We start from the raw sequence: 15878 nt of genomic DNA on the forward strand, positions 1-15878 counted from the left end.
AAAAAAAAAAAAATTACTATTAAAATTCTTATAAAAATATTTTTTTACAGAAGACATTTTTTAATTTTATTAAGCAATTGGATGCATTAAATTGGTTAAAAGTGACATTAAAGACATTTTACATTGTTACAAAAACATTTGAAATAAATGCTGATCTTTTGAAGTTCTTATTTCATAAAACAGTCCTGAAATAATGGCTTATACAAAAATATTAAGCGGTGCACACTGAGCAAAATGAAACATATTAAGCAATAATAAAGCTGCTTTCAACATTTATGATAAGAAATTATTCTTGTGCAGAAAATCAGCATATTATAATGATTTCTGAAGGATCATGTGACACTAAAGAGTAATCCTGCTGAGAATACAGCATTGCCAACTCAGGAATAAATTACATTTAAAAATATATTTAAAAAGAAAACATTTTAATATTTTAATAACAATATTGCTGTTTTTACTGTATTTTTGATTGCCTTGGTGAGCATAAGAGATGTCTTTCTTTAAAAACATTAAACAACAAAGTGTGTAAAAGCTTATATATACACTTTGCATAAAACTTATGCTACTAAATCATCTCGTTCTCAGGTTTTTATACTCCACATGGCCTTTGGTCTCTTCACTTTCAATGACCTTCAGATTACAATGACAAATATTTTTGCCTTATGCATGCCATTTACATGTTATCTTTCCTCTTTTCCACGTCCCCCTCCATTAACCCATATGAAATTATTCATCTAGCTGCTCTTTCAAGCTAGAGCCACAAATATGACTTTAACATTTAAAAGCCAAGATTTGTTTATCATTACAACAGGCTTTCGATTGTCGTTTGCTGGTAATGTCACTGTAATTGTAGATCTATTTTGGTTTGTTTCTTCATATAGTACATCTCACAGCCAAGAACATTTACAAACAAATCAGTGAATCATCAATCAGGTTCCAAGAATCAATTTCAAGTGTGACTAATACCTACACTAATGTACCATCATATACAGTAGATATGATTTCATAAAAATGATTACTTTTTTAGGGAGAAAGGCAAACATTAACACATTTCTCCCTTCCTCCTCAGTGACTCACACAAACCTTTGAACCAGTGTGATGTTCACAAAGCTGAAAGTTCTGGCAAGATTTCAAGAAAAAGAATAAGAAAAAATAGAGAAAACAGCTGCTCTGATTTCCTACAGCTGGACTCGTGAACTTTAATATTGCAAATGTGTGATGAGTAACAAATTATACTGTACATGTATGTTATTTTAGTCATTTTAATTAAAACTTTTCGATCATTTTCCAAATAAATATTGTGCATACACCAATATGTCTCCTTTTATTATTTTTGAATTTATGTTTAAAATATTAAGGATGTGTGCTAAGGATGAATGAATATCAGAACATCCGTTTTATCATTTTCACCTTTAATCAGTTTTTTTTTTTATCAAAACAAATCAAATCAGGAATGCCTGATTATATCAAACATGATTCAGAGACTGCTCATTATTGAAAACTCTAACAATTTCTAACTAAAAATCCTAACATAAAAGGCTTAATGCATCAGAGGACATGAGTAAAATAGGAAAAGGGTACAAATCCCTGATATTTTATAAGGATTGTGGCATTTTTCTTTCTCATTACTACAGAACATGGTCAGCAGATGGGACTGTTTCATTCAAGGTGACCGTAAAAATGACTTTCTGCCCCATGAATCCCTGGGGAAAAGGTGAAGATGTGATAGATTATGCTATCATTGTTGTTCTCAAACAATTTCAATCAAGCATAAGAGTCCAAAACATCAGTAGACTGCTGCTGCCAGCTGGGAATTTAAAAATTGCAAATGAAATATAAAATTTGAAAAAAACAAAACAAAACGAAAGTACATTTTCAAAAGTAAAAAAAAAAGTCTGTAGGTTTTCAAATAAAACATTTTAAAATATCACTTTCTTAATCAGTGTTTTGTCTTGTTTTCCAACAAAACAAAATATTCTTAAAACCAAATATATTTGCATTTCTGTTTGTATGTAATGCTTCAGAAATGATTAAATGTGTTTTGGAAACCATAACTTTCTAGAAAATGGCTAAACAGAAAATACCTGGGATATACTGTATGTACGAACAGCTACAGTTCTGGTTTTCAGATTGAGACTGAAGTTGAATGGATGAGAGATGAAGGCGTAGTAAAGTTTGAGTCCAAAGTAGTATTTGCTCTGACAGATACCTCAGGTAAAGGTACAGTGAGATGGACAGTTATTCCTACAGCTAGGATGAGAAGAGCAGCGAGGGTGGTCAGACCCCTCCTGAGGATCAGCTGAGCGGTAGAGAGCAGAACTGAGGGCTTTTCCTCCACGTCTGGCTCCTCGTTCTGATCATTCGAGTTCACGCTCATGTACTCATCCCCATTCTGAGAGCAGACAAGACATCAAGCTCAAGTTTCCAGAGATGTTTTGTGTTAAGATACAGTAAAAGTCATCAGACATACCTCTATGTGCCTCGCTGTGAGACTATCCAGAGTTGACATTGCTGGGGTTTTACGCTTTCCAGCTCTTTCCACTGCCTGAAATGTTATGAATGTACCATATCAAACCATATAATTGATGAGAACATGAAAGGAAATAACTGTAATTTCAAGACAGCAAAAAAAAAAAATTTTTTTTTTTAATCATCTTTACTCAACAATCAATACACACAATGCATCACTCTTTGCAGTGTAAAGCTGAATAAAAAGTCAAAATTCACAATGTTAATAAACTCATAATATTAATACATAAAATTATCAGATTTTTATAACAATAATAATAATTTAATTTATAATACTAATAATAATTTATATAATTTTTTTTTTTAAATAATGTAAGCAGTGTATTTATTATTTAATATTATTTAATATTAGGTTTAATAAAAGTTTTTTTTTTCTTTATTTTCTGTTGACATCATATGGGCAGTACAAGCTACTGGATAATGTTATCAAACAGCTTAAAAAAAAAAAAAAAAAAAAAAAAAATATATATATATATATATATATATATATATATATATATATATATATATATATATATATATATATATGGTATGTAAAAGCCACTTTTGATAATCTTATCTAATCCTGATGGACATAATCAAGTCTCATCCTATTTTTTTCCTCACTTAATATCTGTTTCACTTAATATCTGTTTTCAACATATTATGAAGTAAAATAGACTGTGAATTGTAATTCAAAAATAGGAAGCACACCTGAAATACTGAAATATACCTCTTTGGTCACTCGCTCCCAGTTGAGCTTAAAAATGACTGCAATGAAAAAACTGGACTGCACACATGTACAAATGAGAAGTCCCAGCCAAAAGCCTGTGGACGAAAGAGAGGACATTGCTTTAGGACAGCTGTTATCTCATTACAGAGATGTTTTAATGAATGCTGTTCTGGGTGCTTGAGATGCATTAATGCAATTCTGCAGGGACCTGTACTGCGTCCACTGATGTTCTCTACGTGCTTCAACCCAATGAAATTATGATTTAGAAACCAGATGCTAACATGGTGACCACAGAAGATAACAAGGTCACAGAATATCAACGAGTACAATGAGTGACAATTTATGTGAATTGTTAATAAGATCACAGCATGAAAAAATGAAAGAAGACAAACCAACAACGTCTAATTTCGCAGCAAACATGAGCGAGGTGCCCGTTGGAAGTCCAATACAGTAATACCCAAAGAAATTAATGACAGCTGCAATCTTCTGCTGCCCTGAACCCAACAGAATACCCATGCTGACACACGAGGACAGAACAAAAGAATACGTTAAGACATTTACATTTTTGCATTTTCAGAACATTTATCTGACTGTGCATTCAAACTATACATTTGATCAGTTGGTGCATTCCAGTTGAGCTAAACAAACACTTAAATAATTACACTGCAAAAAACATTTACTTAAGCAGCAAAACATGTATATTTTTTACCCCATTGGCAACTATATTGCTGTTACAATTATGCATCAAAAACAGAAAAACAATTCACCAGTAGGGTGAGAAAATAAACTTCATTCAAGATCCATTCTTCTTTACTCATTATATATGTTTTATTTAATGTATATATTTATTGTGAAAAAAAATGGTGTAGAATTTCCTTTCAATTAATTTTAGCTATCAAATTTTACAAATGCATAAAAATTGCAAAAAGTAACAAACATTAAACCTTTAGGTAGAAAGACTGAAATAGTATTTTTTAATCTTGTATTATTTATAACTTTTTTAAATCATGATATAGCCTACACTTTTTTAACTTTTTCAAACAGTACTGATTTACTTTACTAACATTAAGAAAAACAAACAAACAGTGCATTTGGAAAACACAGCCATCTAAAACCATGCATAAAAATAAATCACTTTTCAATTCTTCTGAAAAAAACAAAATAATAATAATAGTAATGTAAAGTACTCACAACAAGACCATCAAATAACTGAACCACACAATAGACGTTCAAGAGTTTGGAGACGAGCGCCACAATATGCCTACAAAATAAGACTAAATCACCAGTACAGTACTGTTTAAAGAACATCATTACTGCAAATCTGATTTGCAAAACAAATACCTACCCATCTGATGTAAATAAGAAACCAATCACAGTTTTTGTTGATGCAAGCACAAGACCTTGCAAAACAGCCACGGCAGCTGCATCCAAAAGATAAAGGAAAAGCAAAAGGAGGTGTCAGACATAAGCAGACAATGAAAGATGAATGTGTCTCAAAGGAATATGACTGTTTGTAAACCTGCGCAGGTGAGGGACACCTTGCTGGTGCGGATCGCTCCGGCCGTATCTCCTGCTCCGAGTGCATTACCCACACGTACACACGCTGCACCTTGAATCCCTAATGGAAACTGGCATCCCAGGAAAATACATTACTGTTTAAAGTTGAGGTCATTTAGAGACATCTCTTATGCTCACCAAGGACACCTATTTTATCAAAAATACATTAAAATATTTTAATCACTTTTCTATGTTAATATATTTTTCTTCCTGGTTGATAAAGCCTAATTTTCAACAGCCATTATTCCAGTCTTCAGTGTCACATGATCCTTCAGAAATCATTCTGATATGCAGACTGATCTGATTTTCAAGAAATATGTTATTAGCAATGGAAACAGTTATGCAGTTATTATTCTTTGATATTTAGAAAGTTCAAAAGAACAGCATTTATTTAAACAGAAATATTTTGCAACATTAAAAATGTCTATACTGTCACTTTTGATCCATTTAATGCATCCGTGCTAAATATAAGCATCAATTAATTAAAAACAAATCTTGCTGACCTCAAAGTATATGTGTAAACCTACTTGTTCATAATTTATGAGTTCTCTAATAAATTTCATATACTTTGTTTGTCTGACAATGTATCAAGTAAATCATTGTTTGACAAGGGACAAAGTAGGAAAATGGAAGCATCTGTTCATTTTCCTTTGGGAAATCTATAATTGGGTAAATACTAGGGCTTAAATTACCATGTAGCCTATAACAGCCAGCATATTGACTGCATGTTGAGCTGCCAGATCCAACTCTCCTAGCATGCCTGTAAGAGACAGACATAAGGGAATGCATCTGACAGCATTATAATGTTATATTAAAGTGGTTTCTCTCTGTGTTAAAGCATTTACACAAGCATTTTCTATTTTCGTAAAGCAATCATGCATGAAAAATCATTTGTGGCTGAAATTAATAAACTTAAACCACATTAAGCACTACATCCAAACAGACAGTTTAACTGGAGGCCATTCTTCATGTCTAGGCCTAATAAAATGCATAATTAAATTTTATTTTACAGGCAGTGGTTTCTGTGTATTAACACAAAGGTTTGTTTTCGACTTTAGTTTTTAGACAGCACCTGCTAAGAATCCTCCAATCTCATAAATCCACCAATCAAAGCAGAGCATCATGGTACTGGGGATGGCCAGTTTCATATATCCATTCCACTCCTGCAGTGAGTCACATGACCAGCCTGTGCAGAGCAGAGAAAGATCTCACGGACAAAGAGTGGTATTTTATGTGTTTATTTAAACAATATAGTAAGTTTGTCTGGTTTAACTGTAAGTTTAACTAGCTAGTTAGCTCACCTCCCCATGTTTCAACATGGAGCTTCTTCCAGCGAATATATAAATAGAGGAAAACACAAATATAGACCTGAGATATGGTATTGGCAGCAGCAGATCCACTGAAATACAAAAGCCAGAAAAATACACGACTGTAAAATTGGTACAGTAGTGGCATGTCCTTGTATGGATTCAAATTTAAGCAGTATCAAACTAAAACAAGTATAGTTGTTCTGAATATCAGAGTACGATTATGATTACGATTAATAGTGAATAACTTACACTTTAGACACAATATGGTCAGTGTATAGCCAATGGGTGGAGCTTAAAGTTCAGCTCCCCCTCTTTGGATCTAATTGCTGGTGCTTGAAGGTCCAGCCACACTTTAACCCTATCACTAAACCTAATTAGGTCATGCTCCACCCATTAGATCCGTAGAGGTGGCGCTGGACTAGGACAAACTCCACCTATATCATCTGGCTCTCCAGTGAGCACCACCTGAGTACTTTTACTTTGCAAACAAAAATAGTTCCAAACAGAGCCATAGCAGAATCATATGGAAGCCTCTTTCTGCCACATAAGAAAAATATCATGCTGTGGTAAGTCATAATTATGAGACGAAAAGTTTAAATGGCTTAATTATGACACAACATTGATATCATGAAATAGTCATAATTATGACTACATTCGAAATTTTGATTTGAATATATGATAATATTCAGAATTTTAACCCCCAAAAAATCATAATTGTGACAGGCGCATTAATACTCTATCTACAATCTCAATTAGGAGTGTCAATGGTCCACTTGAGAGATAGGTGGCGGTAATGCACTTATAAGTCTGCGATCTGCCATAAAGCAGCAGAAGATGATGATGCAGGGTTTAGTTTGGATTTGTCTGTGCATGTTTTTTTTCCTCTCATAGATTCTTTTACCATTTGCCAAGCATTGTACGACTGAGAGACTGCAACGCCTGGAGCTAAAAATCATAATTTGTGTTCTACTGAAGAAACAAAGTCACTTACATCTTGGATGCCCTGGGGATAAGCAGATAAACATCAAATTTAAATTTTTGGGTGAACTATCGCTTTAACGCCATAATTTTCAATTTTTCATCTCACAATTATGACTTGCCAAAGCATTTTTTTTCTTAGAATGATTTTCATCGAATAATGTTGCAAGTATTAGAACCTATCATTCCTAAAATAGTGTTTTGAATGAATTGGTTCAGTGAAGGATGCAATAACACGCTCATAAAGACAGTGACTTGATTTATTCCTAAATGAATCAGTGTCTTCGAATGAATCAATTGAATAAACAGTTCAACTGCTCAAGTAGTCCCATTACTGCATGATTAAATATGTTCAATCTGTTCGAGAACTGGAACTATTGCATAAATAACCAATGCAGCACAACTGTGTATAAATGATTGACAGGGATTACAACCCTTCAAACTTACTATAATCCAAGGTCCAACCAGTTCAGAAGGATGTAGTTTGTCACCACATTTGCAATGTTGGCTGCAATGGCTGCATACATCTGAGGCAGAATCACTCCCTACAGACCCAAAACAACCACTGTTAAACCATCCTTTGGATCTATAGTCACTGCTGTGACATAACATTGAGTAACACATAAGAAGTCACTCTGAATCATACAGCGAGATGATCTCTGCCAATAAAGGTCATACCGTAACAGTTGGAGGCTGACTGTGATAGTTACACAGCTCTGCAGGTTTTAAGATCTTGCATGCAACAATGCTTTTTGAAGAGCTCAGCTAAGGTGCTTATCTACACATATCTGCCAAAAAAAAAAAAGATTGCATACCTGGTTCTGGAGATAGGCTACTTGCAGCTGATGCAAAAACATAGCCTGTGTGAAAAGAGAGAGAAACTCTGCTGGTTGAAGATGGGGTGTATATATATGTATCATATTTCAAGCTATATCATGTAAATTATGTGACTGTCCTGGCAAGAGGAAAATTATGCTATTTTTTATGACTCACTGGAACTGCTGGCAGGTAAAAAACCACGTAGAGTTGAGCTATCCTGAAAAGAAGCACATTTGTAACTGTGATATAGAGGACAAGGCAACATGAATGATTTGAAAAAGGGAGCTGTGAGTTATCAAACAGTAGAATAAATCTGCTGTGCAGTGTCATTTTCATCTTGGCCTGCATCTAAATTAAGTATTAGAGCGTGAGCCTGTGCACATTAAAATGCCTCATTTAACAACATCGTCAACATTTATTTAGAAAAAAAAAATGATGCAAAATATATTTGCTAGAGATAGGGAGGACTGTCATTCTCAGACACTATCTTGTTTGTACAAAACCTTGGGGATCTATAACTTTACACTAACATGAATAAATATTATACTATAAATAAATATTAATATTATATATTAAAAAAATTTTGTGGTTCTTGTCAAAATTATTTATTCATTCTAAACAGTAAACAATGAGCCATTCACCACTTATTTTTTTTAGCACAACCTAGTGTTTGCCGATAAATAAATAAATATTTTTGTTTTATTATCCAGTAAAACATAAACGTCTTTAAAACAAGATACATTTTCTTGAAGCAAAATGTTATAGAGAATATATCTTGAAACTTTTTCCCACTGAAAAATATTTGTTTTACTTGTTTTTAGCATAAACCTCAATACATTTTGTTAGACGTTCACCTCCCCCCAAAAAATGAAAATTTGCTGAAAATACACTTTAGTTCAAACATCTGATAAAAACATCACAATATTCCAGAAGTAATCCACATAACTCCAGTCAATCAATTAATATCCTGTGAAGTGAAAGCTTCATGTTTGTGATCCAGCATTATTATGAATTATGGATTGGTATTTTGTCCAGAAGTAAAAAAGTTTAACACCTTAATGACACACACACACACACACACACACAAACACAAACACATATTCATATATATATATATATATATATATATATATATATATATTGACTCGAGTCGTGTGGATTACTTGTGGATTATTGGGATGTTTTTATCAGCAGTTTGGACTCTCATCCTGACGGCACCCATTCACTGCAGAGGATCCATTGGTGAATAAGTGATGTAATGCTACATTTCTCCAAATCTGTTCAGATGAAGAATTAGACTCGTCTACATTTTGGATGGCCTGAGGGTAAATAAATACTCAGCAAATGTTCATTAAAAGATTCCTTTAAAACAAGAAAAAGCACAATGCTAATAGGGTAAGACAAATAAAATTAAATCTATTTTAAATATCTTACAACATTTTTAATATGAACAAAAATTAAATAAATGTAAAATATTATATATAATTAGATATTCTACTGAACAAGAAGACAAAAATATTTTAATTATTATTATTATTTTTTTTTTGTGCAGTGAATCACCTGGCCACCTCTGGATCTTGACCCAGCAGCAGGAGGAGGGGCTGGGTGTTGATGAGTAGACCCCAACAGGGCAAACAGAAGATCAGGAGGATCAGGACACTCCTCTGCAAAATGATGCCAACACGGTGCAGGTTCTTCCCACCGAAGGTCTGACAAGAACGTGAGATCAGAACTCAGACACTTAAAATTTATTCTGTATTCCTGAATATCTCATATGGTACCAAATTTAGAATTTCAGCAGAATGTTATGTATTTCCTGTTTCATTGCAGGAGATCCAGGGGGTCCAATGCTTTATTTAGCTTTTTTTCCCCCTAATTCAATTTAGGTTTAAATCCTCATCCTGTTGGACCCCACTGGATATCCATACATATTTTCGTACCTGAGAGATAAGGGTGTCAGCCGCCAATGCAAGACCTCCACCTGTAGCTGCAGTTATGTTTATCGTCTGATGAATCAGAATAACAAGCATCAGCTTCTTCTCAGCCATGCTCTGAACTACTTCAATACACAAGATTTAAAACCAAACGCGTGTGATACGTCAAAACCCTGATGGCAGAATTTTTTCAATACTGTGCCAACGTTTGCATTTCATACACATTTTTCTGTTTTACCACAAAGCAAGTATGTAACACTCCAGAGAAACATAAACTCACAGCTGAGGCCATTCCATAACCAGCCAGCACACTGTTTCCCAGGCGACCGCAAAACATTGTTATGACAAATGGCAGGAGATAATTCAGAATGTGCGATGCAACCTGGAATGACAACCTGAGAATTCTCAGTGGATGAGAAGTATATGAGAGCGCTGAGCTATATGGAGGAAATAATGAGAGTTCTTTGCTTTCCTGGCTTGCAGATTAATTCTTTGCCACATGAAGAGAAATTGATTTAAAACTTCCAAAGTGTCCTTTATGTTAATATGAATAGATTAATATTTTATATTCATACATGAGTGTAAGTGAGAGAAAAATGTCATACCAGGGGTCCAGTCATGCATAGGATGTGGTAGAGCTCCTGTCTATATACCAGAGGGATGCAACGCCTCACGGATCTGCAGCAGAAAAGCTTGGAACTAGGGTCCATTGATGAAGCTTCAGTCCTGGGACTTGAAACGTCCATGATCTCCTTAAATCCTGATCTACAGTGAGGCCAGAGACGTGGCAGGGGACGGTCCCGCTGCTGCAGCTGTGTTGCTAAAAGGGCAATGTGGCAAAGTTTCACGATCTTAAAAGCTTACTGATTAGATAAGGCATATGAGTGGAAGGGTTGAAATCTGCATCTAGATGACCCAAGTACAACAGAGATTGTAAATATCTTTACGTTTAGAGAATAGTTACAAGATGGGAATTTGAGGGATAGGTTCAGCATGTGTCAGAACAGTCAGGATTGATTGACACAATATATATAATATATATAAACTGGAAAAAAAAAAAGCTCAGAAATCGCTAGTAAATTTCACAAATAATTGCAAAGAAATGTCAAGTAACAATTAATTAAAACGTACTCCAAAAATATTTGTTTTATTTACAACTTCGAAAAATATTTTTTTACTGTGCCATTTTAAAGCACAGCTCAAGCTCACATTTGATCAACTTACTAACACAGCCAATTTGGGGTACAGGCCTTAATTTGCTTGGCAAATCTTAGCAAACAAAAATAAATAGCTATTTTGTTTTTCTTGAATGTCCATCTATCTAATGATTCTGAATTCTTATTTACAGAATTAGGACATTTTAGTACGGCATTGTTGTGACACTAGCGCCACAATATCGCCACTGAATCAACAGCGAACGAACGACTCTAATGAATAAATTAAACATACAGATTATAACTCACTAATAAGAATAATTTTAGCTTTGTTACTGACTGGTTGTTCATACGACAACGTTTATCTTTAGATCATGTGTCAGTCAAATTGTATAAATAATGACAGAAATTTAGGTTACCTCATTGTTTGTTGTGTTTTAACAGCCTTAAAATGCTGCAAAAAGACAGTAAAAATGCTATTATTAAAATTCTCTCATCCTTCCACATGAACTAGAACTTGAGGACAACGATTCGAATTCACAGCATGAACTGCACACAAGAGGGGGCAACAGAGCTTTAATTACTGGCCTACTGGAAAACTTCCCACGCTCTTCATAACTTCATAATGTAGCCTATATAGAGGATATCTATACATTTGCCTTGTTCTTCTAGAAATGTACTGCGTCCTTTTATAATGTGTATGCTTTAAACAAAGCCCACCGTGAGAGGATGTTTCCTGACAAATAATTCTAGTGATAATACATGATGACAGAATATCTAGCACGATATAACTTAGGGGAATGTTTGATATTGATCTGCTTGACCTCACGGCTGAAAACCTGATTATTTACTTAAACACCACTCTGCAGAACTCGTGACAGAATTGAATGAAACGCATTTTATGTCTGTAAAAACAGCACTTGGAGTCTGAACATTCCTAGAATGACTCCAAAGTCAAAGCGGCAGGCTAATTCGGGCTCGTTCTTTTGTTGACTTCTCTAATTGTTTGTAATACGACATTTACATACACTTAATTCTGCAGATTTAATTTTCCGCACCAGATTTAGTGTATCGTCAAGGTGTGATCATCCACTAATTACCCAGGCGGCGGCGCAGAGAGGAACAGGGGTCTCCATGGCAACCGTAGGATTACTACGCAAACACGTCTTGATCTATAAGCAAACTGAAACGCATGATTTGGGCTGACATGATGGAGATTGCCTCGTCATGTTTTGCCAATAACAATAAGTTTGAACAGGCTGTTGAAGACGGCTAACAAGACGATTCCGTGTTGATTTAGTAGCGATTAAATTCCGAGGAGCGCGCTGTTCTTAAATAGCGTTTCAGTGACAGAGTCTCTCAGTATTCTCTTCACATAGACATTCCGATATTACCAAAAAGCTCAAACCGATTGCTTTAGAGAACAGGGAGCAAATGATACAGCTAATAAAATTCTGCCTATTATGTTGACTCTTTGGGCACTGTTATTTAGTTTGCTGGTACAGTCCAAATCAGTACGGCTTGATTTCCACCTACAGTACAGACGCGTCAGATCCCGCTGCCGTGTGTGACTTAGGCTATGGGTCAGGTGCTTGTTTATTCCCGCTCCGGTTTTCGTGCTATAAACAGATGTGGGGTCTCAAAATAGTCTACTCTCAGCCCAGTGTTGGCTATTTCTGTCAGGTATAATGTATCGTCCTCTACGTTTAGCTTTGGCAGTCTGGAATGAAAATAACCCAAATGTGAAGGGCCTTTCACCCTCTCCTGTGCTTTCTATATCATCCAGTAACCTATCAGGTAGGAAAATAACAGCATCATTTATCCTGCACAAACTCTCTGACACATTTTGTAGTAGGCCTATAAAAAGATACAATTTGACATTTACGCACTTTTCCGAGTCAGCGAGATGGATTTTGTGTTGTATGCGTTTTCTAAGAATTCAGTCAGTGCGATGGATTTATAATGGGCAGCTTTTAGAAATGTTTACTTAGCCTTTCGAAGCTTGACACTTTCTATTTTGAAATTGATGTCTTGAAGAACCTGAGGCAAAATAAGGACAGCATAAAAAACATCACACTTCAAATTAAGCTTAATTTAATGACTTTATTTACACTTTAAAGAGCCCTCTTGGTGAAAAAGCTGTGTGCAAAGTTTTATTCATATAGTGAAATTTAACGCATCTATAAAAAATAATTTAATTCTAATTGTCGGATGACCACACGTCCTCTTTTTCCAAGACATGTCCTTGCTGGGATTTCTAAATTGCCTAAATAAGGCCTTATATACGCCCTTAAATATCCATGTTTTGGCTTTGTTTCCCTATTGATGTGCTCTCTACAAATCCATGGAAGCCCGTTTCTGCCACGGATTGAGAAAAAAAAAAAAAAAAAAAAAAAAACCTTGCTGCAACTTTTTATCTCGCAATTCTGAGTTTCTATCTCACAGTTTATGACCATTCTCCTTAGATCCCACATCACCTTGCACGTGACGTCTGGTTATGTACAATGCTATTGGTTAAACAGTCATTATCTTTAGCAAATATTTAAACAATAGGAAAATAAAGCTCAAACCCTGAAATTTTAAGGCACTTCAGATATCCCAGACAGGACGTGTCCAGGAAAAAAAAAAAGAGTCAGATTATTATCCCTAGTGTCATAATGCAAGGATATGTCAGACAGAATAAACTTAGCACTATTCTTACAGCAAAAAATAAAAAAAGCAAGCCACGTGAGCCTAAAAAAGCTGCAACTTCAAGTTAGTAATATCATAAAATTGTTTCCTAGCCAGTTATATACAGCTTTGGCATATGTTGTTACCCACAGTGGTTTCTTGTTTGGCAGATGGTTTAATGAAATTATGCAATCACACTCTTCTCAAAAAGTATGGAATAAGAGAAAGAATTAAGCAGAAAGCGTGTTTGCAGATCACAATAACTTTTCAACTTTTTGTTGAATTTCTTTTATGGTTACCTCAACTGAACACAAATAAACTAGCTTCCTGGAGAGAGAACAAATGGAGGAAAGAATCTGACCTTAGAAGATCACCAGGTCACCTTCACCTGCCACTTAAGACAGAATCCACAGTCTCCATCTAATGAAGAATAGACAAATACTGTAAGCCCTGTGTGGAGGTGATGGGAACCTCTTATTGTCCTGTCAGACCATTTTAAAGATAATTGGTTTGAATGACGTAAAAATGGTCCCGTTGCTTTGTGGTTAACACTGCAATATATTGATCGTTATGCAATCAGAAAGGCTAGTACATAGTGCACATCCTCTCTAGAGAATGAAAGCGGCAACAGTGATTGAGGCTGTTCTGTACATGCTAACCCTCAATGTCAGGCTGGAGGATGGTTACGTTCTGGACCAGAGCACCAGGGCGGTCACATGTCACATTAAATTCACTGAGGCTTTCAACTGTGGCACAAAAATCTTTAATAGAACTTATTTCATGTCACTTTCTTCTCCAAAGTGTCTTTTTATACACTAGAGTGACAGCAAGAGCAGGTCAAACCGCTTTTCAGGGCCTTGGTCTATGGCCATTATTTCAAAATGTATGAGTTATTTTCCTCTCAAGTCATGAAAGTACATATAACAGATGCGCCACAATTCCAAGATCGTAGCTCATGATTCTTAAAATAAAAAATGGAAATAGTAGTTTCCACAAACATAACATATTTCATCACTAGTTACCAGGCGTCTGTCAGGATTGGACTTGTTTTGTCATGTGTTTCAGTTCCTGTTTTACCTTATTTGGTCTGTTTCCTGTCCTTGTTTAGTTTGACTTATTAATTGATTCCCTGCACCTGTCTGTTCCTTGTTACCCTGTTTTTATAAGCCTTGTCCTTTCAGTTTAGTTTTGTCATGTCTACAAGTCAGTACGTGTGTCTTCCTCCTGTGTTCCATGTTGGATTTACCCCTGTGTTGGATTAAAGACTCTCTCGATTATTCTCGACTCTGTGTTCCTTCCGGCACAGTAGTGTGACAGCGTCATAGATGGAATAGATGATTTAATAGTTAGTTATTTTTCTGGTTGGAATAGATATCAAATTATTGGCGGTCTCAGGGAGCATGACTGACTCATCTGAATGATTCACCACAACGATTTCAGCATCTAATAGAATAGGTTACACATTACTTTGAGGCTGGATGAAGTCATGTCATTTAAAACCACAAAAGTTATGACATTCAAGTTAAATATTCATGCTTAGGTTAAAGGCAGAGTCCAATGAGGTTCCTGTTAGAATGAAGAAAAAATCATTCAAAACCTAGATAAGAAATTAACAGAACAAAGCAAAATAAGGCTGTCACATCTAAATGGAAAAAAATAAACCAAGACAAAAACTACAAAACAAACAGAAGTCAAGCAAAACAGAACAAAACCACAATGCAACACAAATCAAAAAAACAGTACAAATAAATTCCACAAACCAAAAATCAAAAGCTCAGTAAAAAAGACAAACTAACAGAAAAAAACAACACCGGACTAAAAATCTACAGAAGTATAAAATAAGAAAAAGAGGAAGAGAAACAAAAAAGAAAAACTGCTACAAAGCACAGTACAAATAAAATAAGTAAATAAGATTATTTTATAATTAAAAAAACCCACAGTACTACAGTAAACAAACAAAAAAAAAAAACTACAGTACAACAAACCAAACCAACGGAAAAGGCTACATGAACAAAAATTATAAACAAACAAAAACCCAGCAAAAACACCAGGAAGGCTGGTTTAAGAATTTAAGGATATGCAAATTATACAAATTCTAATTGCATATGAACACACTTTTGAATATTTTAACATCCTGAACATTTTCAGCTATCACAACAATGATGATTCAGAACATTTTAACAGTGCCTTTAACAGGAGTTTGCTTGAGACGCTG

General features: G+C 34.8%; 1 protein-coding gene across 2 annotated transcripts; it reads right to left on the reverse strand.

The window, feature by feature from the left end:
- Window positions 1-99: 99 nt before the first annotated feature.
- On the reverse strand, window positions 100-10763 carry LOC109056113 (multidrug and toxin extrusion protein 1-like). Of its 2 annotated transcripts, none has more exons than XM_042739606.1 (17): window positions 10445-10756; window positions 10120-10221; window positions 9846-9911; window positions 9466-9614; window positions 8080-8122; window positions 7902-7946; window positions 7534-7631; window positions 6100-6197; window positions 5871-5984; window positions 5491-5558; window positions 4761-4869; window positions 4587-4662; window positions 4433-4502; window positions 3634-3766; window positions 3242-3336; window positions 2471-2545; window positions 100-2392 (listed from the first exon to the last, which is right to left on the reverse strand). In XM_042739606.1, exons 1-17 carry the CDS (start codon window positions 10583-10585, stop codon window positions 2126-2128), a joined length of 1749 nt encoding a protein of 582 aa, XP_042595540.1. In that variant the 5' UTR covers window positions 10586-10756; the 3' UTR covers window positions 100-2125. The 2 variants fall into 2 exon arrangements, with proteins under 2 accessions (XP_042595540.1, XP_042595541.1); XM_042739607.1 differs by having other exon boundaries at window positions 2251-2392; window positions 3223-3336; window positions 10445-10763.
- Window positions 10764-15878: the final 5115 nt, after the last annotated feature.

Source organism: Cyprinus carpio, chromosome B15 (assembly GCF_018340385.1).
Source record: "Cyprinus carpio isolate SPL01 chromosome B15, ASM1834038v1, whole genome shotgun sequence".
NCBI classification, from domain to species: Eukaryota; Metazoa; Chordata; class Actinopteri; order Cypriniformes; family Cyprinidae; genus Cyprinus; species Cyprinus carpio.

What these genes read in the sequence shown, in the direction of transcription:
- LOC109056113 (XM_042739606.1), bottom strand. Translation starts at nt 10,585, where the DNA reads ATGGACGTTTCAAGTCCCAGGACTGAAGCTTCATCAATGGACCCTAGT. An exon ending in TTTACCTGCCAGCAGTTCCA is followed by an intron (nt 7,947 to 8,079) that starts GTGAGTCATAAA and finishes CTTTTCACACAG; the next exon opens with GCTATGTTTTTGCATCAGCT. An exon ending in AGTTATTTGATGGTCTTGTT is followed by an intron (nt 3,767 to 4,432) that starts GTGAGTACTTTA and finishes GTTCTGTCCTCG; the next exon opens with TGTGTCAGCATGGGTATTCT.